The sequence below is a fragment of the Larimichthys crocea genome, chromosome XXII (genome assembly GCF_000972845.2).
Source record: "Larimichthys crocea isolate SSNF chromosome XXII, L_crocea_2.0, whole genome shotgun sequence".
NCBI lineage: Eukaryota > Metazoa > Chordata > Actinopteri > Sciaenidae > Larimichthys > Larimichthys crocea.
Window position 1 is genome coordinate 1,055,789 of NC_040032.1, and position 23,125 is coordinate 1,078,913.

Below are 23,125 nucleotides of genomic sequence, written 5' to 3' on the forward strand. Positions count from 1 at the left end.
TTTTTTTTTTTTTTTTTCTCCTGCTTTTCTTCATTCACTTGAAAAGCTCTTTCCAAATAGATCAGGGAGGAGGTGAAGACCACACCAGGCTCAGGAGGGGGGAAGACGGAGGTGGAGGGACGTGGGGAGTCGGTGGTCAGACATGACGTGGGGGGTCACAGGGGTGAGACAGGCGGGGTGTCAGACTGAGGGAAAGTTGCAGGGGCATGGGCAGCGGAGATCACCAGCATCACCACCCATCCACCCACCGAGACATTCAGCAGTCACCAACCAGCAGAGGGCGAGTGACGGTCCTCTTTCACGCTCCCTGCTCATTTGCTAAATTCTCATTTAAAAAGAAATAATAATAAAAAATTAAATAAAATCAAAAACACACATTTTAGGCAACTGAGATGGATAACTGTTGCTGTGGAGTGTGTTCATCATCTACAGCCAACTTAGTGTGCTAGTTGTCACACGCCTATGTCCCATTTTCACAAAAATTTACCCTGTACATGCATTCATCAGCCAAGTGTGCAAGGGACATACTGTCATGTCAACTTTTCTATTTGTGTGTGTGTGTGTGTGTGTGTGTGTGTGTGTGTGTGTGTGTGTGTGTGTGTGTGTGAATATGTCTGATTAACATTTAGTGTGGTGTAGAAGGCCTGTGCCAAAGTGCAAGTCAAGTCGCTGCCCCTGTGGTGAAGCTTGACTTGAGTGTTCTTGAGGTAGGCCAACAGACGTGGTACTGTCACCGATCAACACGGTGCCAAATTAAACCTGAAGACGACTGCAGACGAGCGGAGAAGAGTGGACACCATTTGTGAAATAAGTGGGTTGGGTGCTGCTGAAAAGCCGTCACCTGTCATGAGGCAAATCCACGGGGCATGTGTGAGTGAAACACAGAGGTCTGTGGAAACCCAATGAGGCTGAGCGCGCACGAGAATAACTCCCTCTCTTCCCTGCCACAAACGCATGCATCTACTTGGCCACCTGGTATTATACTGAACTTCCAGTAATCTCATTAGATACATGAGCAGTATTGTTGGCATGAAGACCCCTTACCTTTGGCATCTTTGCAGCCCTGCTCACAGCACACAATAACTCCAACTCCAGGGATTGTGAACCCATGTGGCATCGAGGACTCGAGGAGTTTTTTTTTTTTCCAATAAAACACTGAACGGGTTAGATCTCTGGTCAAAGATCTCATACATGTAGCTCGCCATCACACCTTGTGCCATCCCTGTGCTACCACCACTATAAAGTCAGATACCTACGCGTACTTACTAATTACTTAACAACCTTTGTTCTCTCCTCATTTTCCTTCTCGACCTGTCCATCTTCAGTCAAACCTCTTCATGACCTCCTGCCTTCTCATTTTCCTGTGACTGCACCTTAACAATAATCTCATTCAACATTCTGTGAGTTAGTCTGTGCTGATCTTCATCTTTATAATCCCACATGTGTAGAAAACAGCGTACTGCAGACAGACATCTCCTGATATGAATACACTACTTTGGCTCTATGGCAACGGAGACTAACATGGCAAATATGAACACATAAAATAGCGCTGTAGGCTACAGTAAAAATGACACTCGCACTCTGGCATACTGTATATGGCAGTCATCCATCTTGGATCAGTCTCGGGACTTTTGGGTTTCCACAGACTTCTGCTGGCAGAACTGATGTGAGAGCAGTGATGATGAGGAGTGACTGGGCTGAGGTAATCCCAGTCTCAATACTGTGCAGTGTGTGTATGTGTGCATGCATGATGTGTGTCTGTGTACAGGATTACCTCAGTACACAACACTTTGTATTGATCTGTCTGTCTGTGTCTGTGTGTGTGTGTGTGTGTGTGTGTGTGTGTGTGTGTGTGTGTGTTCTAGGTGTACGACAGGTGGGATCCGTTGGATATCTGAGAGGTGATGCTGGCACTCCTGCTCATGCCCTGTTCATTCCTCCCCCCTGATGACGTCCTCCTCATAGCCTGCGGGCTGTTCCTCACCCCTCCAGCCCCTCCTCCACTCCCCCTCTGACTCCCTCCTCCGGGGTGGTGGAGGCTCCAGGGTGGCGGGCCCCCAGCCAGCATGGGGTGACCCCAGGGCTGCTGTGAGCTGGAGCCCCCCTGGTGGTGGTGACTATGGTGGCCGCCGCCACCGCCTCCTCCACCTCCTCCGGGCCAGTGGCCTCCCCCCTGAGCCCCCTGGCCTCCTCCACCTCCTCCACCCCAGCTTCCCTGAGAATCGGGAGCTAGGTTGGTGAGCACCATGTTGCTGAAGCCCAGTCGCATGGACTCGGAGTCGAAAGCCTCGATCTCTCGGGCCTGGCGCTCCAGCAGAGAGCGGATTCGCTCCAGGCGCTCGTTCTGCAGGGCGAGCATCTCCTCCTCAATCTGAAAAGATAAACATGAACGGATGAGTCAGCCATTAGGCTTCACAAGGACAACCATTCTTCAGTTCTTGTTGAAGGAACAAAAATAACCTCAAAATAATTAAAAATAGAACAATAAAAAAATAAAAACTAATTCACTTTTCGGCAGAAAACGTAAAACACTCCTCTGGTCCTGTGAATTCATCTCAGATTAATCTGTGGGCCGAACACGGACAGTCTGTGTGTGACTCCCCGACTGACACTGTGGAGTCTATACACTTCGTGGAAGCTGAACATCAGCAGCCCAGCAGAGGACGTACTCCCTGCAGCAGCTGAAGAATTTCAACCTGCCAAAGACAATGATGGTGCACTTCTACACCGCCATCATAAGTCCATCCTCACCTCCTCCATCACCATCTGGTACACTGCTGTCACTGCCAAGGACAAGGGCAGACTGCAGTGGGTCATTTGCTCAGCTGAGACGGTGACTGGCTGCAATCTTCCGTCTCCAGGACTCTGAGGCGTGCAGGAAAGACTGGCTGATCCCTCCCACCCCGGACACAAACTCTTTGAATCACTCCCCTCTGGCAGGAGGCTGCTATCCCATCAGGACCAGAACCTCACACCACAGAAAGAGTCTGCTACTGGCCTTAACAAGGCCCAGGGCCCCCTCTGACACTGACTCTCACCCCCCCATCCCAGAACTATGTTACATTAACACAGGATCTGAACCTAGGCATAAAATACATCTTTTGGTCTACCTTGTTTTGATAAATACCTTGCACATTTGAATATTCTGTAGACTACCTGGTACATATTGTATATTCCTGCACATACTGCACAGCTCTTTTCAACCTAAAAACATTCTGTACAAATATATGCAGTACAGCATACATTTTAAAAAATAGTATTTATTTTATTTTTTTTATGCTTGTTATGCATCAAAAACATCAAGACAAACTCCTTGTATGTGAAAACTAGTGGTGTGCAATACTGGATATTTTAGTATCGATCCAATAGCAAGTAAATACGGGCCAGTATCGCCGTTACTTTTTAATAAATAAGGTGGATGCGTCATTGAATTGCTAAATCTCAAATAATTTTCATGACCTAAAGTGTTTTTTGTGATGTTTCCTTTTTTATTATTTTGTTGCTCCATGTTTTCTTTTAGATGTTTTTTTATATGTTTATATAAATTGGCGCTCCTGTTCCTCTCTGATATTCTTCTGTTGGCATGCACTGCGTGTGCTGATGAACCTGAGCCAGCAACTTGCTTGTTTTGTTTGCTAAGTCACGAAACTAATCAGTTAACTAAACTCCAAACATGCCTTAAGGATATAAAAAGTTGGATGACCTACAATTTTCTGATGTTAAATTCAGACAAAACTGAAGTTCTTGTAATTGGACCCAAACACCTCAGAAACTCTCTTTCTAGAGACTTAGTTACTTTAGATGGGATCACCCTGGCCTCCAGCTCCACCGTAGAGAATCTTGGAGTTGTCGAATCGATAAATGTCCCATTTATTGGAAGATATGGCAGGGGAAGGGAGGGGGCATTTTGGGGGGTCTGTATTCTGATGGCTTTCTGAAATCTTTTGGGGAGTTGGTGCGGCGGTTCAGCATCCCTACTTCCCACTTTTTTTAGGTACCTGCAACTCCGACATATGTTGGGGGGGTGTTTGGGCCCACTGCATCGGTTCCCCATAATGCAGAGCTCCTAGATAAAATTTTAAAGAACTATGGAAAAGGACATGAAGCAGCTGTCTTATTCTATGTTGATTCAGACTCTTGGTAATGGGCCCATTGCAGCTCTGTAGAAGACATGGGAAAGGGATCTGAATCTGACATTTAGTGATGAGGATTGGAACGGAATTTGTAAAAATATTAAAGCATTTTCAAGGGATGCAAGAGTACGCCTTATTCAATTTAAAATTATGCATCGTTTTTATTGGACTCCCTCCAGATTATTTACATTAGGATTATTATCCACATCAGAATGTTGGCCATGCAAGTCTGAGGAAGGTACTTTAATTCATGTGTTATGGTTATGTCACAAAGTCCAACACTTTTGGACCAATATTTATGATAACCTATGTGAGATTACGGAGATGCATATTCCATTTAGACCTAGATTATTTGTTTTGAGTGATCATACAGTCCTGACAGGACAGGATAAACATATTAAAAGCTTTGTCCAAACCAGTATTATGATTAGTAGACAAATACTTGTCAGGGGATGGAAGATGGAGGGGGTACCCTCTCTGCAAGAGTGGGCTGTGGAGTTGGCACGGGTGGCAGCATTCGAAAAAATGTCATGTAAACAACTGGGTAGACTGGATCTATATGAAGCAAAGTGGGGCAAATACTTAATTTATTTAAGAGGCCCCTAAAAGGGCGTATGTAGTGGAGAGACGCAAGTTTTCAGTTAATTGTGTAAAAATATATAGATGTGCTTCTTCTTGTTTTTGTGTGTATTTTATTTTGTGATTGTTACTTTAATCTTTTTATCTGTTAACAGAATATTGCATTAATGCAGGGCTTGTTTTATCTATTTCTCGTATTGACTTTCCCTTGAATCATTTTCTGTCTCTATTTTTGTTTTAGTATATCTTACATTATGTCGTAAAAATATTAATGTAGTTTGGGTAGCTGTTAAAGTTGTATATGAAGGAGAACAGGGGTAGAGGTTGGTAACCAGAAAAGGATCAGCACGGTTGGTGGTGTGTGTTTAGGGGGGGGGGGTTTGCTCTGATTTGCTTTGTTATTTGAGTGGGTGTGGAATTTGATTGATTCATAAACTTTTTAACAGATTTTTTTATGTGATCTTGTGAACTGTCTGGCAGCGTCTTTGTTCTGTTTGTATTCTATTTGGTGTTGAATTATTTTGTATGTACTTCACATATACTTTAATAAAAATATGATATAAAATATATTATATATAAAGCATACAACTTGAACCTTCAACTTAAAGAGTATGTAAATATCAACAAAAGCGTAGACCCATGACCAAAATTCAAAACACAGCTTCACTGTCACATCCTGACAATGTCTCTCTTGCCTTTTGCTCCAGAAGTGCCCTCCGCAGAGACACCCTCTGCTCGAGCTCCCTCCTTTCCTTGTCGTGCTGAGCGTCCGTTTGCATCTTGATCTTGCTCTGGTACGCGTTAAGAAGCTCCAGCTCCTGCTGCAGCTGCATCCTCAGCACCTGACACTCCCCCTCTTGAGCCTCGTCTAACCGTAGCTGAGAAAGAAACCGTAGAAAGAAGAAAGTAAGAGACAGAACAAGAAAGATACAAAGCAAGTCAGTTTAGTGTTTATATGTGTGGCATTTATTCAGTTTGTGTTTATATAGTAAATGTCTTTCTAGTCTTCCAACCACTCGAAGCGTTTTTACACTACATCTCACTCACGCACTGAAGGCACAGCCTGGGGTTCAGTATCTTGCCCAAGGACACTTCAACATGCAGACTGGAGGAGCCGAACCAGGTGGATTCTTAAGCGTTTCCATGTTCTTAGATAAATATTTTCCGATGACCATCATCATCGTACCACCCTGGCTTAATCAGAAGTGTTTAAAACTGTGTCTGCGTGAAGACACCTTCCTAAACTTTTACTTGAGGTACTCACAGCCTGCGTGGAGAGCATTTCATTGATGGAGTGGTCGTACTGCTCAGCCAGGATGGCCAGCTTCCTGGTCTGCTCTTCCTTCAGCCTCTTGAGCACAGCCTTGTGATCAGACTTGGGCGTGGTCTCCAGCAGATGGTTTCTGAGGGCCTTGTACTGCCTGGTCTGGGTTTTACAAGTCTCCTGGAACTGCTTCTTAATCTGAAGCTCCTTGGACTGAAAAATGAAAGGAAGTGATGATGTTGAGTGAGCGAGTGTGTGTGGTCTGTACAGCATCAGTTACAGAACTGCATCCATGACTCCCTGTACCTTCAGGCTCTTGGGCTGCTGTCGGACCTCCATGACATGCTTGCGCCTAAGCTCCCTCTCCCTCCTCTTGTTGTATTCCAGCTGGTTGGTGAGCTCTGTCTGGTGCTGGGTCCGGATCAGCTCTGCCCGTGCCTTTTGGATCGTCCCCAGGTGCCTGAACTCCAGCTCCTGCATCGACTCGTGATGCCTGAGCAACATGGCATGCTCCAGGTCCTTCTGTGTCTGCCTTTTGTTCAGCTCCTGAAAAAGAGGAGAACACACTGGGTGACAGCCGGTCGCGTAAAAAAAAACCTAACACAACAGTATGAGGTAGTAAGTACCTCTCTGGCCAGATCCTGCTCCACATTGTGTCTGGCGATGAGGATCCTGCGTTTGAACCGCCGGCATTCGAGCTCCAGGTACTGCCTCTGTCTCCTCAGCAGGTTGGCCTCCTCCTCTGCCTGGAAATTGACATACTGCGTTATTACAGTATTACAGTAATACATGTAGCTCAAATGAAGACTTGGGAAATAAAGTTTTGGGACATTGCAGGGCCTGGCATGGTTAGCACTAGGCTAGGAAATCAAGTCTTGTTAATGTCACAGATTCTATTGACAGTGTGAATTCATTGCCAGGCCTGTGTAAAATCATCACTTGGTCTTGGAGAGTGTTACATATCATGCGAGAGATTCTAACCTGGAAGTGCTGGATGTTCTCCTTCTGCTTGGAAAGCCACTCCTGCTTCTCTTTCTTCGGAGTCGACTGGTTCTCACTCAGTTCCTGACACACAGGAGGAAGGTAGTTTTACTTTTTTAAAGAATTGTCATTACTGGGCTTTATGGCTCTTTGTCGGCATCTTGCATTCAGAAATACAAAAACGTGCCGACTGAGCACACTTCTTCCATTTTTCTGTTATTAAATTAAAACGCACAGATCATTTTCGCAAAAACCCCACCAGACACGTCTCTGTCACAGCACTTTTTGGTCTGTTCGACTTCAAACCCCACCGGGAGCATTTCAGAACTGTCCGCCTGACTTTGTTAACTTGCCCTGGTTTAGTCATTTTCCTGGTTTATTTGCTTCTAAAGATGAAAATATGCTATAAAATATAAAATATGCTATTTTGAAAATCGACCAGATTCTCCATGGTGTTTGTTTCTGACCTCCTGTCAGCTCAAGCTGCTCCCTGCAGATTGATGCAAGCTACTCGTGAGCAGAGAGCCTCTTCTGGGACGCTTCTGAAACGGACTGTGGGACTGGTGGGGTTTGAAACATTGACTAAAACAGCTGCGATTAACTCTGGCAGCCACAAATGCGTCGCACTGGTGCCTGGTAGAGTTTGGCCGCTAATGTCTGCCTTGCTGAGTGTGTGCTGGCCAGACATCTCGTGTCTTTCATAATATTGAGTCACTGATTGACTTTTTTTATTGGCAGCTAATGTAATAATTGCTTAATTGTTTAAATCATTTTTCAAGTAAAGAGGACCTGCTTCATTTTATTGTCATAGTAAACTGAATGTCATCGTGTTTTAGAGTGATTGTCAGACAAAATAAGACATGTGAAGACTTTAACAAACTGTGACAGGTGTTTAGTTGTTTTTTGCTCATGGTCAAAATCACGGTTGCTTGTGGTGGAGATGTGTGCTACCTCTTTGAGCTGCTCCTTGCGGAGTTTATACTCCCGCTTCTGTGACTCCAGAAAGCTGCTGAGCTCCTTCTTCTGCTGCACCTGAATGTGCTGCTGGAACTTCTTCTCATCGTTGGTAAACGTCTTCAGCTGCACCAAAACGCCAATGTTGAATATTTCAGTAGAGACATAAAGTATCCACACTGTGTTTTATCCTTTGAATTGACATTTTGATCATGTACTTTTGTTAGATTGTTTGTCTACGTACATCTTTGTCCAGAGCCGCCTGGTGTTTTTTCAGCAGCTTCTCCATCTCCTGGGTGAAGTTGTTCCTTTGACTCTCCAGCTCTTTGTCCAGCCTCAGCCTGTGCTCATCCATCTCGCCCTTCAGCTTGTTCTCCAGGGCCATCAGGTGCTTCTGATGTTGCCGTCTCATGCGTTTGTACCCTGACATCTGCTCCCGCAGCTCAGAGTCCTGCTCATGTTCCTGCATCTCACGGGTCACCTGCAAGATGTGGACACAGGGTGAGAATCTGCACAGTTCATTTAGATTCAGATGACTTCACAAGTATGATAAAACATAGAATTTTGACTTGGTGTTTTTAGAGAGGATCTTAAGGTTTGTTAAACGTAGAAGCCTTTGTGTTACACAGCCTCTTATGAATGAAATGTGGAAGTGGGATGCATGTAGGAGCAAGCAAGTATTCTCACGAGTGACGCTGTGCGTATGGTGGCAAAGTGCTCTCTGTTGCGGTAGTGCTTCCTCGGGGCCTGAGCTGGTGTTGGCTGGGGCTCAGAGGGTTGACTGGTGGCTGCCTGCTCCCCAGAGAAACTCTCCTCTTCTTCCTGGATCACAATCACAATGCAGCAGAATAATATATTATTTTGCACGAGTATTTAACAGTAAACATACAAGAGAATTAGAAACAACCTTGCCCAACAAAGTACCACACAGTCAATCAAATAAAGTGAGTCTCTATTCCTTCCTGTTTGATGTTGTGAATACAAAACCTCTTTTTATGGTCTCTTTTCCACTTTTTTGGAATTTGAGTTGTTTGTCAAACCAAACAAGCAATTTGAAACCACCAACAGCTTTCGGAAAAGCAATTTGAACAATTTCAGAAAATATATTCAATTAAAAGAGCGCTGCAGCAGATTAGTATGACACCCTACAATAGGCCAAACACAACTCAAATTCCCATAATGCAACTCAGTAGTGTCTTTGAAACACGGTTTCTGTTAGAAATGAATGCTTCTAATTTTCTCACACAGTAAATATTATGAACTGATCTTCACGTGTAAATAATGGTGGAGTGCCCCTTTCATCAATAATCAAAGTGATCCTACATACTTCCTGTCTGTGTCACTTTACCCACCGGTTTGAGATGTATGACGGAGCTGTTGGACATGACCGTGTGGTCTCCTTCCATCAGGTCGAGCTCGCTGCGGCTGTCCTGGGCCGCTTCGTTCAGGCTGTTGACAGAACTGCTCTGGGAGCTGGCGCTAATAGACATGCTGGGGATGGACTGATTACTGCCGACGCTGTTCACCGTTCCTGTGCGACCTCCGCCGGGCTCCAGCTCCTGGAGACAGAGCGGAAAGAAGCAGCGAGATAGACAGCAAGGGCGAGAGGAAGAGACAGAGAGGGAACAAGAGAAGGAAACAAGAGACACAGACAGACAGACAGACATGCATACAAGCCGATGCATGCTTGGTTATTCTCTCGGCATGGTGGAACGCCATGAAAGTACTGTGGTAAAAAAAAAAAAAAAAAAAAAAACATAAAATCTTATTTCAGCACTGGTGCTTTAGGTTGCTTTTAACATTGAAACTTACACACACCTCGTCTCCGTCCTGTACTTCAGCTGTGGGTCCGTTGTGGGCCTCCTGAAGGAGGATCTTCTTCATCTTGCGGTACTGCAGGTTGTCCAGCTCTCGCACTGCATCCTTGGTTCTCTGGATAAGATCCATCAACACAGAGTCTGGACGTTCACGCTGCAGAAACGCATGCTGGAGGGGAAGGTGACAGGAAAGAACAGAGAAGTCTGACCATGAGAAAAATACAATCAAACGTTACTGAAGTGCTCATCTTTAAGAGCCAGATTGGTTTCTAAGTGACGTTGACAGGTGACATCGTTTTTTGCACCATAAACGGCAGAAATATAATTTGCAGTAATCCCGGTTAGCACAGAGTGCTGACTGAGCTGTTGCCTGTATTGAGTGAAGCTTTTCCTGTTTACACTGCAGTCATCTGATATGAGGGTGTGGACTAAATGAATGTAACACATCTAATGTAAAATGTATCTAATGCCTGGTTAATGTTGACGTTACTTAATATGCAGAATGAAGCAGCTTCTGAGCTGTTTTCTCTTTCTAATTATATTATTACACACGCAAGGCTTGAACACCAGGATGAGTGGTACATACACATTTACCTCTACAGAGTTACTATACTGCTTTCCAGCTAGCTACTTTATTTCTAAAAAGTAAGAATGTCCACATACAAAGTATCATGACAGTGCAGTAATGTGTTTTCTACAGTCTGCTGCATGCATCAGTTGCTTGTAAGGCTGCATTTAGACAGGATGCGTTTTTCCATTTATTTGTGTGACTCAAGAACTGAAGAAAAAATATTTTAGAGACATAGACATAGAGATAGAGACTGAACCCAGTCTGATCATGTGGGAATGTGGCTTAAACAGGATAATGTCTATGAGAGAACAGTCCTTATTCTCCATGTTGTTGTCAATCATGATTACTGACAGTGATCAGTGATCACAACAAGGCTCCAGGTGATGTCAATTCCACCATCAACATGTTCTTGTACGCACCCATTGTAGTATAACAGAGTTACATGCTGGAAAACTGTGCCGTACAGTGATTTTGCAGATGTTGACCAATAGTCAAAATTGGGGGGGGTGAAGGTAAAAAGTAAGAATAAAACCCTGGGTAACAAATTCATTCAAGTCATTCTCTGTGTACTTTGCTAAAAGGTGAAGTCGATCTGATGATTTATTTGAGAAGAACTGTCATTTTGTTTAAGAACTGTTTTGGAACTTGACATTTCAAAAAGAAAGACAGTGTGCAGAGCCGCCGTGCCCTGAGGACAACTTCCATTAGCAAAAGTGAGTCCATTAGTTGGCTAAGTGACAGCTGCTCAGTTACTTAACAGTGGATGCAGAAGTCACATATCTACAGTAATTACATCAGTGTTCATTGTGTATGTATGTGTGTGTGCGTGTGTGTATGTGTGTGTGCGTGTGTCTGTACATGTTCATTGTGTGTGTGTGTGTGTGTGTGTGTGTGTGTGTGTGTGTGAATCCGGAAGTAGAGGATTAAGTGAATCAAAATATAAGCTTATGGGGGACAGAACAGAGCACAAACATCAGAGAGATTTATCACCACGGGGCTTTGTCACTCTCCCATCTTAACACACTGACCCTGTTCTCTGTTTGTGTGTAGTAGTGTACAGTATGTTTGCTGCACTTACACCCAGCATGTCGTCAGAGTGTGGTCTGTCCTGGGGGATTTTCTGAAGGCATGAATCGATAAAGTTTCTAAAGTAATCCGACCTGGAAGAAAGAAGATAGAGGGTCAAAACTAAACAGACACATAAACACATGGCATTTAAACATTAATACAAGTCTGAAATGTTCGACACCACGTTCTGTTTTCATGCACAGAAATCAAACATAGTTGTATAACACTATTTGTATTGTATTGTATTGTGTATTTGTAACACAAATGGCTGGAGCATAATTTTTCTTTTTCCTTTTTGTCATTATAACTATGAAATAACACATATGGAATTACGTGGAAAACAGAAAGTATAAGTGCGTTACAGGAATCAAGTCATGAGATGACCACAGCCTGTATCAGGTAAGTAAGGCTTGATTTTGTGAAGCTGCAACTGAGGCAATGTGATCAGAGAAGTTAGTTACTCATCAATCATGACTCCTAAGTTTCTCGCTGCCCTGCTAGGGGTGAGACACAGGGAGTCAGTTTGGATGTTGATGTCACGGTGTATGTAGGTCTGGTTGGGAGGAGCAGCAGTTCAGTTTTTGAGAGGTTCAGCTGGAGGTTGTGTGCCCTCATCCATGTATGTATGTCTGAGAGGCATTCAGAGATATTATTCAGAGACCAAGGGGTCAACAGGTTGAAATGACAAAGCTGAGTGTCCTCTGCATAGCACTGATGTAAGAAGCCATGTCAGTGGATAATTAGTGAGGTGGTGTAAATAGCAAAGAGAAGGGGCCCCAGCAACGAGCCCTGGGGGACCCCTGTGGTGAGATGTGGATAACTAAATAAGCACCCTATGTTAACATAAACATTTTTACCAAGGTAGGTAAAATATGTTTTATATTTTAGATTATTCAAAGCAGCCACCTTTTTCTTGAAGGTAGTCACCTGAATTGTTTTTCAACTAACAGGCTGTGTCAGGGCTATCTGACCAAGAAGGAGAGTGAGTGCTGCGCCAGATGATCTGGCCCCACAATCACCCAACCTAAACCCAGTGTAGAAGGTGTAGGATGAGACAAGATGGGATATGTGGGAACCCTTTCGAGACCCTAACCTTTCCAGGAGCCTGCCTCAGGAAGCTGACTGAGAGAATACCAAGATTGTGCAAACCAGTCATCAAAGCAAAAAATAAAGCTACTGTGAAGAATTTAAAATATAATATTTATATATTTTGCTTTGTTTACCACAACTCCATATATGTTCAGTCATAGTTTTAATGCTCTATAACATAATAAAGAAAAAACATGTGTATCAGGAACTGAGTAAGAACCACATAAAGTGTGTGTGTGTGTGTGTGTGTGTGTGTGTGTGTGTGTGTGTGTGTGTGTGTGTGTGTGTGTGTGGCAACTCACCATTCACTGGATTGCAGCGTGGGGCTCTCATTCTGCGCTATGTGGTATAAGGCACTCATTGCATTCATGTTAAACAGGGGAGGCTTCCTCTCCGCTGGAACAGAAAGGACAGCAGTCGGCATGGATTCCTTGTTATTACAATACAGGTTTACTCACAATTGTAACTGAAGGGGAAGGTTTCAGATGAAACTTTTTTTTTGTCTTTCATAACGGAGTAGAACTAAACATATAGGCCTGTTTAATACTGCTGATTTAACTAAACCTGAAATCAAATGAAATGTAGTCAGTGGTCCTTACATTCAAAGACCTGTCAATCAATTTGGCTGCAATTTCAAATCCTGTGTTTAGAACGATGGTAGGGCCAGGACTTCAGAACGTTTGGATCACAGATAGTGGTTCAAATTGTGACACTGCAGTTACATTTTAACGGAAACAATAAACACACTGTCACCTACCTAATTCTATACAGGTGATACCTAAGGACCAGATATCCACCTTTCCATCATACTGGCCCTCGTCCATAGCTAGAATCACTTCCGGGGCCATCCTGGAAGAAGTCGAGGAGATAAAGTGAGGGTGTGAAAGAGTGAAGAATAAAATGAAAAGTCAGTTTTAAAATAAGAGATAACTTTCCTGGAGAGTCAGTTGCACTCATCTCTTTAAATGTGAAGAAAAACAGCACCATAGTTTTACTATAAATTTCCACTTGTCACTTTATTCTTTGGAAATAAATGATGCTGTTCTTCATGAGTCATCTAAGTCGTTTCTCAGCAGCAAAGCATATAAATACATGAGCAGGTGACATTCCATGCATGGATGATCTTTTAAACTCTATTAGACACCGCTCATCAAGACAACATTTTGGTCATCTCAACGTTTACAGATACAAATTAGTCTTAAAGTTTTTAATTACCAATATGGTGTTCCCACAAAGGAGTTGGCAGGTGAGGCAATGGAGGCAGAGCCGAAGTCGGCCAGTTTGACTAGCCCAGGCTCAGTCAGCAGAATGTTACCCGCCTTCACATCTCTGACAATAGAGAGGTAAACATATGTGCAAGTGAGAGGTATGCGGGGGTTACTGTGTTCACAGGAGCATTTTAAAAATCACTCACCTGTGGATCATATTGTGGGAATGAAGGTACGCCAGGCCCTGCAAAGCACCATGGGTAATGGCAGCAATCTCTACTTCTTGCAAAGGTTTTTTGTGAACTAAAGGAGAGAAAAAGAGTTTGAAGAGGAAACGTCACCTCATGGAGAGACATCAGTGTCTATGTTTGTCAGTCTGATAACATGAAACACCCACTCACCTTCTAGCAGATCGGAAGCTGAGCCGAGACAGTACTCCATCACCAGCTTGAAGCAAGAGAGAAAGTCAAGATTTATAAAGTCAAAGCACACAGAGGCCCTTACAGGTTACAGAATGAGGACTTACCCATGCTGTGTGCTCACGGAGGTAACAACCTTTATACTCTATACTGTTAGGGTGCTGAATCCTCTGCAGAAACTTCACCTCCTTTATGATGTCCTGCCATTTCTGATGAGAAAAGACAGGATTTAAAAATATGTCAGACGATAGGTCGCTTGGCTTTCTGCTCGAGAGGTGACAGTATGCATGTGTGTGTGTGTATGTGTGCAAAGACCATCTTTCAGTGCAAACAGTAGTAAGGTGGCTCTCTTCACAGATTATGGGTAATCTGATTATAGCTAATCTGAAAACTGAGCAGAGTGAACTGTATCTGGGACGACAACAGTGAAACAGTAAAAATGAGCACACGGGTGACCTTATTGAGACTTACTACATCAGAATCACAATGATACCAAACTTTAATACTGGAGTCCAGCAGCTCCTTATCTGGCCTCTGACTATCTGACAGAGCCCAAACATCTCTCTGGTTTGGTCCTTTCCTAGTTTTAATCCTACCTCACAGTGCGCTTGTTCAACGTATCTTGGCTTGGACAGTTGTCCACATCTCACCACTTCAGGAGTCCCCCAGGGCTCGGTGCTCGGGCCCCTTCTCTTTGCTAATTTCACCACTTCTCTGGGTCAGATTATCCACTTGCATTGCTTTTCATATCACTGCTATGCAGATGACACACGGCTCTATCTGTCATTTCCACCTGTTGATACCTCAGTCTCTGAATGGATCTCTGAATCCCTCTCAGACATATCTACATGGATGATTTCACTCTGCATTGGTGGAACGTCCTACCAGTTCCTACCAAAGCAGCAGCGTCCCTCTCCACCTTCAAAAACCCCCTGAAGACCTCCAGCTCTTCAGAGAGTACCTCCTCTCCAAGCACTACCAACAACTGGACGATGATGAAGCTATCCTCTCTCTACAACTGTCACAGTAGTTATTGATGCACTAACATGAATCAATGAACTGGACTTTTCTGACTTCCTTCTTACCACAACAGCTCAGGTACTGCTGAGTAAACACTTGTCAGTTCTTTGAATTGCTTAGCTCATGTTCAGTAAGCCATGTCACACTGTGAGATAACTATGTGCACAAGCATGAAGAGTTAATGGTGAATGTCTGGTGTAAAAATGTTGATGGTCAAAGTCTGAACTATAATATGAATGTAATCGATCATGTCTCACCTCATTAGACTGTTTGCCACTGTAGGACATCTTTTTAATTGCCACCACCTCATTTGTGCGCACATCCCGTGCCTGGGAAACACAAAATGTTAGTAACATACATTGTCAGTACACATTTCAACTGTACAACACAGCACATGAGTTTTCTCTCATCAAGGATGTGGTTTTTCAAGATGTCTTGTACTTTATTTTAACCACACTGTGTGCAGTGTTGTGTGCAGACAGCTGGGGTGATTCACATCACTCTGGTGCTATTAAACCCTGTCATAACTGGTTGAATTGTTTCTGTTCTTTATTGAGGATTAAACAACTTCACTTTTATTAACTGTGAAACAACCTCTGGCACATTAAAAGCCTGATGATGTCCTTAAAACAACACTATTTGATTCCGTTTCTAATTTTAATGAGGACTAAAGCAGCCACTCAAATATAAAGACTAATTTAGATCACAAAACTGATCTGGAGAATCCGTATTAACTGACTCAGACTGACAGTGTTTGTGTATTTAACTGATCATATCCCTGATTAACTAATTAAGTGAGTCAGTGTGAGGATGTAGGTGCCGTACAAAGTAGACAGCGCCAAAGCTGCCATGGCCAATCTCTCGGAGGTCAGAGAAAAGCTTCTCCGGGTCTTCTTTGAAGAAAAGCTCAGCCACCTCCGGATCCTTCAGGCTCCCTGCCCTTACAGAGGAGGGCATCCTGGTTAAAGTAGTCCCTTATCACCCGCACAAAGGGGATAGGACTATCTGGGTGCTGAGCTACACCAAAGCAGCTGAAGATTCATCTGCAGTAATGGATGGGCCTAGGGAACCAGCACATGGGCATCTAGATGGACAGAAGGGGGAGACAAAGACAGAGGTGTTAGCGAGGACAAGAAGAAACATCCTGACAGGGAACAGTAAGAACTGCTCAGCTGATGTCAGTTTGAAGGTACCAGTGAGGTTTTCAAAGTCCAGACTTTGAAAACCTCTATAGAACTTTGATCTTGCGACACTAATCCTAAATCTAAAACATGATCGACTCATGAATTCCAACCACAAACCACAAAGATACACTCCAAAAGAAGGCAAAAATAAAACGCTGTGATACACGGCCTGGAAAAAGGACGGTGAGGCCACAGGGCTACAGACCAAATCTCTAAGCTGGCCGGACTGGAGCCAGTCTGTAATTTCTTATTTCAGTGATCTCATGTGTTCATGCACAGCAACATTTGGCCACATCCACACGTTTTTTTTTTATTTGGCCAGATAATGTTCCCAGTTTTTAATAACATGTGAATTGACTTTGTATCATGCATGTTTATGGTGATCCTACTCCTGTAACAATATCCTATGTTCCTTCTTCATTATACAACCATGGCAGGCAAACATCCCACCTCTATCACCCTCATCCTCTATCCCATGACATGGACAGGGCTCCAGACAAAACCTAGCACACACAAAGTTTCTTCAGAAAGGTCAGGGCCTCCTGAAGTACTTTAACACAGTGATTTGAGCCACTGGTCACACCTTCAAGTGCTGACCCTAATATAATCGACTAATTGCTGAGTCATCACAAGTGAATCAGTTCAGATTGCTTCAACTACTGGAATGACTGGGCGATGCAAATATCCCAGCTCAGGGATTGATTTCACGTCCAGTCCTCTGAGGTGGCCAACAGTAATGAGGGGAAAACTGCATCTGGTGATCAATTCCGAGGAGCTGGGGTCAATTTTTATTGTGTCCTCCAAACTGGACGCATCGGTTTAGCTCTTGTTAATTCATGTAACATGCATGTAAGAGGAATACTGTGTGTATGTGTGTGTGTTTTGTCCTGTCAGCTTTTTAATAATTAGTGAAATCATTTTGTTTGTTGAGGTTGTGACGTTTACTGTCTGACGTCTATAAGTCATTGACAACTCCATAAGTAAGCTCGCGGAGCCCTGAATAAACACTTTAACATTTTGGGCAGAGATAAAACAGGATGAGCTAAAAATACATTTTCAATCATGGCTTGATGCCTTATATGTATGTACAATGTGCTGTTTATCAAACCCAAATTATATACACATTCAAGCCGTCCAGTGTGTTACTGAGCAGCTCACATGATCAGTTGGGCGTTGAGGGCCTTCATGGGGGGGCATCACACAATATGGCCAATGATAAAGTCACAAATAATGCAGTGTGACTTTAAGAATCTATTCCATCACCTAAAGAGCGCAAAGAAAACTCTGCTCCATCTCCATCTTTTTAAACCTCATGTCAGAAATTGGCAACGATCCCCTTCATACCCACACACCACGCGTGTATCATTACAGGAAGGCTCAGTGGGAAAAGTGCTAGTTTCCTTTGTGGGTTTATCTTTAGGCCGGCAACACCACTAACCTAGCCAACTATAGCTATCAGTACAGCCTGCTGTCCAAAAACCACACGGCCGGATGAATGTCACAAGGTTTGTCCTGCTGAAGAAGAAGAAGAAGAAATACAAAGGAGCACAGCTCTCAGGGACAAAAAATGTCTCAGTGGAGAGCAGCTAAAAGTGCTGCTGGGTAAACAGAGAGTCACATTCTGTCATAATACATTACAGCATTAATGACAGCAATAATACAATAACGTTATTCCATAAGCAGTGCTTCGCTGTCCCAAACCACAAAAGCTGAAAAAAGCTCTATGCATTAAAGTAAGACTATTCTGCTGATGATGTGCAGTGACTTAAAAGGTCCAGTATGTCAGGGCTCTTACAGAATAAAGGAGATCAAATATAACATGCATAAGTATGTTTTCATTAGTGCATATTAAGCTGAAAATAAGAATGATGTTTTTGTCACGGAAACCTATGGGAAACCTATGGGTGACACACCGCCCATTCTTTATAATGTAATATGATGGCATAGATATGTGGGCGGAGGCATAACCAATTTAAAGAAAGAACATCATTTTTTCTAGATGTTTTTAAGACAGCATGAGGAGAAAATATGAAGATGCCACTATAAAGTAAAAAAATATACATTACACATTCTCTGGACACTGTGTTTATTCTAAGTAGAATTAAACCAAACTAGAGTTGACTGTGTGTACATTTGTAATGAACTAGATAACACAGTGTGTAGGAAGCAAAATACGTACGCACACAATGAAACAGAGCACTGAAGTCACAAGACTGAATCTGGAAGAGATGAACTGGACCACACACACACACACACACACACACACACACACACACACACACACACACACACACACACACACACACACAAAGAACAGTGTGTTCGAGAAATGCACCCAAAGTTCTTTTGCTTTGCTACTCGAGAAAATGGATTCTCTCTCTCGTGCTGGATTCTGGGAATTGATTTCCTGCGCACTGTCAAATCACAAAGCAGCCTAATGAAGAGGAAACCAATACACACGCTGAGGAGCGGGGAGTGTCACAGAAAGAGAGCGAGAAGAATGGAGAGGGATAATAAATAATCAAATAGTTTATTGATCCCGGTAGTGAAATTCTCTTAGCCGCACAGGGTCAGCTTCAGAGGAGCCTTCAGAGTGTTTCTGCTGTCTGCTGCTTTCTCAACATACGAGATCAAAACGATATACAAAGAAACTACAGGGAACAAGTGCAGAACATTTAACACACTCCAACGTCAATTAGCATCATCAGCCAACAGTCCCAAGTCTGATTTCTGCCCTACAGTACTGACATTGATTTCCAATGCATACATGAGTGTGTTGAATGTAATCCTGAGGTGTGTTAGATAAGAGATCATTCCTGCAGCCACAACAAACACATTCACTTATTTACCTCTACAGGTCCATGCTACACCCACACTGGTGTTTTCATTGTTTCTAAGACTAATTACACCGCCTCTGTGCATAATGTACTTAACTGAACAACAAATAGTTCTGACCAACTGATTGGTCAACCAGACCTCTAGAATGTGCTCAAATCAGCATGACAGCACACCTGACTCATCACTAAAAATATCACTTAGACCGCCTCGTTAATACAGGTGCGCGCCTCGTTAATACAGGTGTGTGCCTTGTTGTGTGTGCCTCGTTTGTGTGAGGCACATCAGAGATCAAACAGTTTTTAAAGACTAAAGGTCGACTAAAGTGATCTTGTTCGGCAAATATCTTGGTCACGACAGGACCGATCTAGCAAAGCAGTTTAGTGTTTCTATGTGTCAGTTTGCAAAACTCCTTGAGCGTTTGTTGTCTGGGACTAGAAATCATCTCAGCTACAGGTCGTTACTAAGGTTTAGACTACTTGCTGGAGTAGTAAACTGGATTCCATTACATATAAGAGTCTACTGCTGTGACTGACTGTTTTTTTTAGGTATTAGTCAGACTCTGTGTAGCTTCAATCATCTTTAACTTTTTACTGGCATTTCAGTGACACTGACTGCGGTTCTCCTGGTTTTGTTGCACCTGTTAAGGCAAGACAACTTCTGACTGCTTCAGGTGCGTGGAGCTGACCTCAACCTTAAATGTTAACCTAAAGAGAAACCTCATCAAATAGAACACCTGAAATGTGGGTGTTTATGATGATTGTGATGATCAGCAGGATGGAACTCATCCACATGAAATATATGTCTGTCGTAATAATGCAGCTTTGTGACGCAACGTTTACAGGTCTAAAAAGAAGAACATCTCTACACTCAGTTCAAGTTTAAGTTAAACTTTAATATTTAATGAGTTAAAAATGATCAGCCAAAAACAACACTGACGTCACAGCTGTTTGTTCAGACACACGTTCATTTCATGACCTACATGTGTGTGTGCTGTTGTTCAAATAGCTTACACGCTACATTTCTATCCGCCAAGATGGAGGGTGGAGTGGCCATGCTTCTATTTCCCAGACTGATTACAGATTGTGGCTTTTCACTGAGAGGAGGAAGTGAAAGCTCTCTAGCTCCCCAATGTCAACAACAACAACACATCCCAGCGTGTGGTGCTATAGAGATGATGATGACAGGAGAGAGGAATGGAGTGACCCAACACTAAGAGGATTTGACCCATCCCATTTCACAGGCAGGACTCCGTTTACACTCTTACTGTTGGGATAAATGTCACAGACAGCGACAACATACCAAGTTTCACCAGAACACAAGACACTGTCCCTGTGACACCTTCATCAGCAACAAACACAGGCACCCAAACACCCGGCGTCATCTTTGGATGTGGTTTGTCAACTGAGATTAGAGACAGAATCATTCAGGGTATTAAAAGCTCAAATTAACCTCCAAAATGTGTCAAATCTGAGTGTGATTGAAATGTGCATCCTCTTTTCTTTGTGATCTCAGTCTGACTCATCAAATATGCTACTGCTTTCCAACTGTTTTACAGGTAGCCCCATTTAAAGACTCAGATGTTTAGGAACTTTTGAGGAGCAGAATTTCATTATTTAACATTTAGCCAGCTTAAAAAATGATCAGATACATCTAAACCACTGTAACATTACAGTCTGCAGCACATTCCAATAAGATCACTCAGAAGAAACATTAAAAGCACCAACAGCTAAAGTTCTGGTGTCAGTGCTGCAGTGGATCACACTGTGGAACCAGTGCTTGTTCTGCAGCAGCTGTCACTGACTGACTTGGATCTAGACTTGAGCGAGCAGGGCAGGCTTTGCTCCAGTGTCTAATCCATTCTTCCTGGGAGACACTTAAATCCATTATGCAGCGCGCCCATATTCAGCACCCACTGATCTAACACCGACACACACACAAGAACAGCACAACTTTGCAACAGTGCCTCAGCCTCGCGCCGAGATGTTCACCGCCGACAACAGCCGCGCACGTCTCACCGTCAGCCAGCAGCAAGTCCTTGAAAGTAAAAGAAGGGAGCTGTTCCAGCCTGTGGACACACTTTCCTGTCCTGACGAGCATGCAGAGACGTACATGAGCAAATGACAACATGGACGAGCAGAAATCTGTGATGGCAGAATAAGAGGACAAGACGTACCTGCCTTTTAGAGAACATGGGCAGTCTGTGCATCACAACAAAGAGAGGTGGACTGCTCATACTGCAGTGCTTACTTGACAAACAGAGGCAGCATCCACAGCACAGAAACATGAAGCATGTGTGTGTGAGCTTGGACAGCAGTTGACAGGTGAATGGTGACACACAGACTGACGTTAAAACACGTCCAGAGCGCTCCTTGTGTGGCTCATCCACCGTGTCATGCACAAGTTAGGCGGCGGAGATGAAATAAGCCGAGCTGCTGAGTGACAGCCAGTGTTACGCAATATCCACACGGAAAACTGAGGAATGCGCCTCACGTCAGAGCACAAAAAACAGCCATCAGCGGCAGATGGGTTACACAACGAGCACCGGGACGATCTGTCAAGTCTCTCCCGGCTAACGCCGCTTGTAAACACAATGTCGGCACAGACACGGCGAGAGGCTCGACCAATGTCACCTACCGTCATACCGCTAGCCGCTCAGACGGTGTGTGACTCATGGTGTCCACCTCCAGACAGACAAACTTCCAAAACACAGAGCTCCACGGCTGAGTTTCACTTCACGCACGGCCACGGCGGACACGAACAGAACCGAGGGAGTGGCACCGCTCGCGACGATAGTTGCATAAAGCGGATTAGCAGGCTAGCCTAGCCAGCTAGCGCTCCTTATTCACAACAAACCAGTGCCCTGACACTCCGGCTGGCTAGCCCCGCTCCCCGCACACTCACCTTATCTGCCGCCGTGTTTCACCGGCGTTCAAAACAAACACTCGTCTGCCAACAAGGGCTCGCTTACAGACGAAAACCTGTCGATGCGACAGCCCGTACAAGTTGTCACAGCAACTTTTGGTTAGCTGACGAATAGCAACCAATGTAGCTCGGCTAGCCAAGCCGTAAGCTAAACGGTGCACCGCAGCTCGTAACAAATCTACCGTCAGTTAGCACGGAGCTAAAGTTAGCGAGCAACTCACCTGGTCGAGATGAATCCGCGCAGGTTGAGAGGTGGAGGTGGATTAATCCGGTCCTGAGCGCGGCGGGGTCGGTGTCTGACGCTAAATCACGGACGAGGCGGCGCAGTCCCGAGAAATCAGAGTGTGAACTCGCTAGCTCATAAGTTAGCAATGCTAACCCGCTGCCCTGCCCGACGAACACGACAACGCCGACCTCAGCTCGCGCTAAACTGCTCACTTCAGCAATAACGTCTGTTTATCGGCCGGTCACATGAACCTTTTATATGAACGGGAGCTGCCTAACGACTGTCAGCCGTTCACTGTCACGGCGAGCTGGCAGGGAGGCTGCTGGCCGACGGGCTAGCTGCTAGCGTCAGGCAGTAGCTAGCAAAGTTTCTCCTCGAGAGGCAGGTCCCTAAAAATGGCGGCGCGGACAATCACCTCCCTTCCATCGTGGAAGAATCGAGGAGCGAGTGAACCGAGGAGCGGGAGAGCCGGAGGAGGAAGGTCCAGTCCGCTCGAACCGAAGCGAGAGAGTACACGTGTGACAGCTCCGGAGGGTCTCTGTGTCCCAGCTGTTTATCCCACAGGCTGAACGTTGCCCCCCTCCCTCATCCTCTGTTTGGTACTGCTGCTGTGCCATCCAACGACTGCAAGCATAGGTGTGTGTGTGTGTGATGTGGACGGACAATGATAATGACAGTCAACACAGCTGCACCATTGTATAGCAGGGGATAACACACACACACACACACACACTATTGGGCTTTTCCCTATTCCCTGTTCTGCACATTCAGTCACTGAGCTCCTAACCTGATTATCACTTTCAGTCTTAATCCTGCCTCTGCTATAAATAGCCTGTCTTGACTCTCAGACAA

At 44.2% G+C, this 23,125-nt stretch overlaps 1 protein-coding gene across 4 annotated transcripts; it reads right to left on the reverse strand.

Moving 5' to 3' along the window:
- Positions 1 to 338: 338 nt before the first annotated feature.
- taok1b (TAO kinase 1b) lies at positions 339 to 23,081 on the reverse strand. 4 transcript variants are annotated; one of them, XM_027273422.1, is made up of 22 exons: positions 22,269 to 23,081; positions 15,929 to 16,187; positions 15,361 to 15,432; positions 14,191 to 14,292; positions 14,066 to 14,111; positions 13,871 to 13,967; positions 13,672 to 13,785; positions 13,214 to 13,305; positions 12,759 to 12,852; positions 11,378 to 11,459; positions 9,724 to 9,897; positions 9,264 to 9,470; positions 8,599 to 8,733; positions 8,156 to 8,392; positions 7,909 to 8,037; positions 6,958 to 7,041; positions 6,603 to 6,722; positions 6,283 to 6,522; positions 5,977 to 6,189; positions 5,408 to 5,590; positions 1,816 to 2,371; positions 339 to 607 (listed from the first exon to the last, which is right to left on the reverse strand). In XM_027273422.1, the coding sequence occupies exons 2-21, from the start codon at positions 16,058 to 16,060 to the stop codon at positions 1,862 to 1,864; spliced, it is 3,063 nt and encodes a 1,020-aa protein (XP_027129223.1). In that variant the 5' UTR covers positions 16,061 to 16,187; positions 22,269 to 23,081; the 3' UTR covers positions 339 to 607; positions 1,816 to 1,861. The 4 variants fall into 4 exon arrangements, with proteins under 4 accessions (XP_027129223.1, XP_027129222.1, XP_019116838.1 ...); XM_027273421.1 differs by having other exon boundaries at positions 339 to 2,371; XM_019261293.2 differs by having other exon boundaries at positions 339 to 2,371; positions 9,730 to 9,897; positions 22,269 to 23,080.
- Positions 23,082 to 23,125: the final 44 nt, after the last annotated feature.

What these genes read in the sequence shown, in the direction of transcription:
- taok1b (XM_027273422.1), bottom strand. Translation starts at nt 16,060, where the DNA reads ATGCCCTCCTCTGTAAGGGCAGGGAGCCTGAAGGATCCGGAGGTGGCT. An exon ending in TTTGTGGGAACACCATATTG is followed by an intron (nt 13,306 to 13,671) that starts GTAATTAAAAAC and finishes GACTTCTTCCAG; the next exon opens with GATGGCCCCGGAAGTGATTC. An exon ending in AGGCGGCTCTGGACAAAGAT is followed by an intron (nt 8,038 to 8,155) that starts GTACGTAGACAA and finishes GTTTTGGTGCAG; the next exon opens with CTGAAGACGTTTACCAACGA.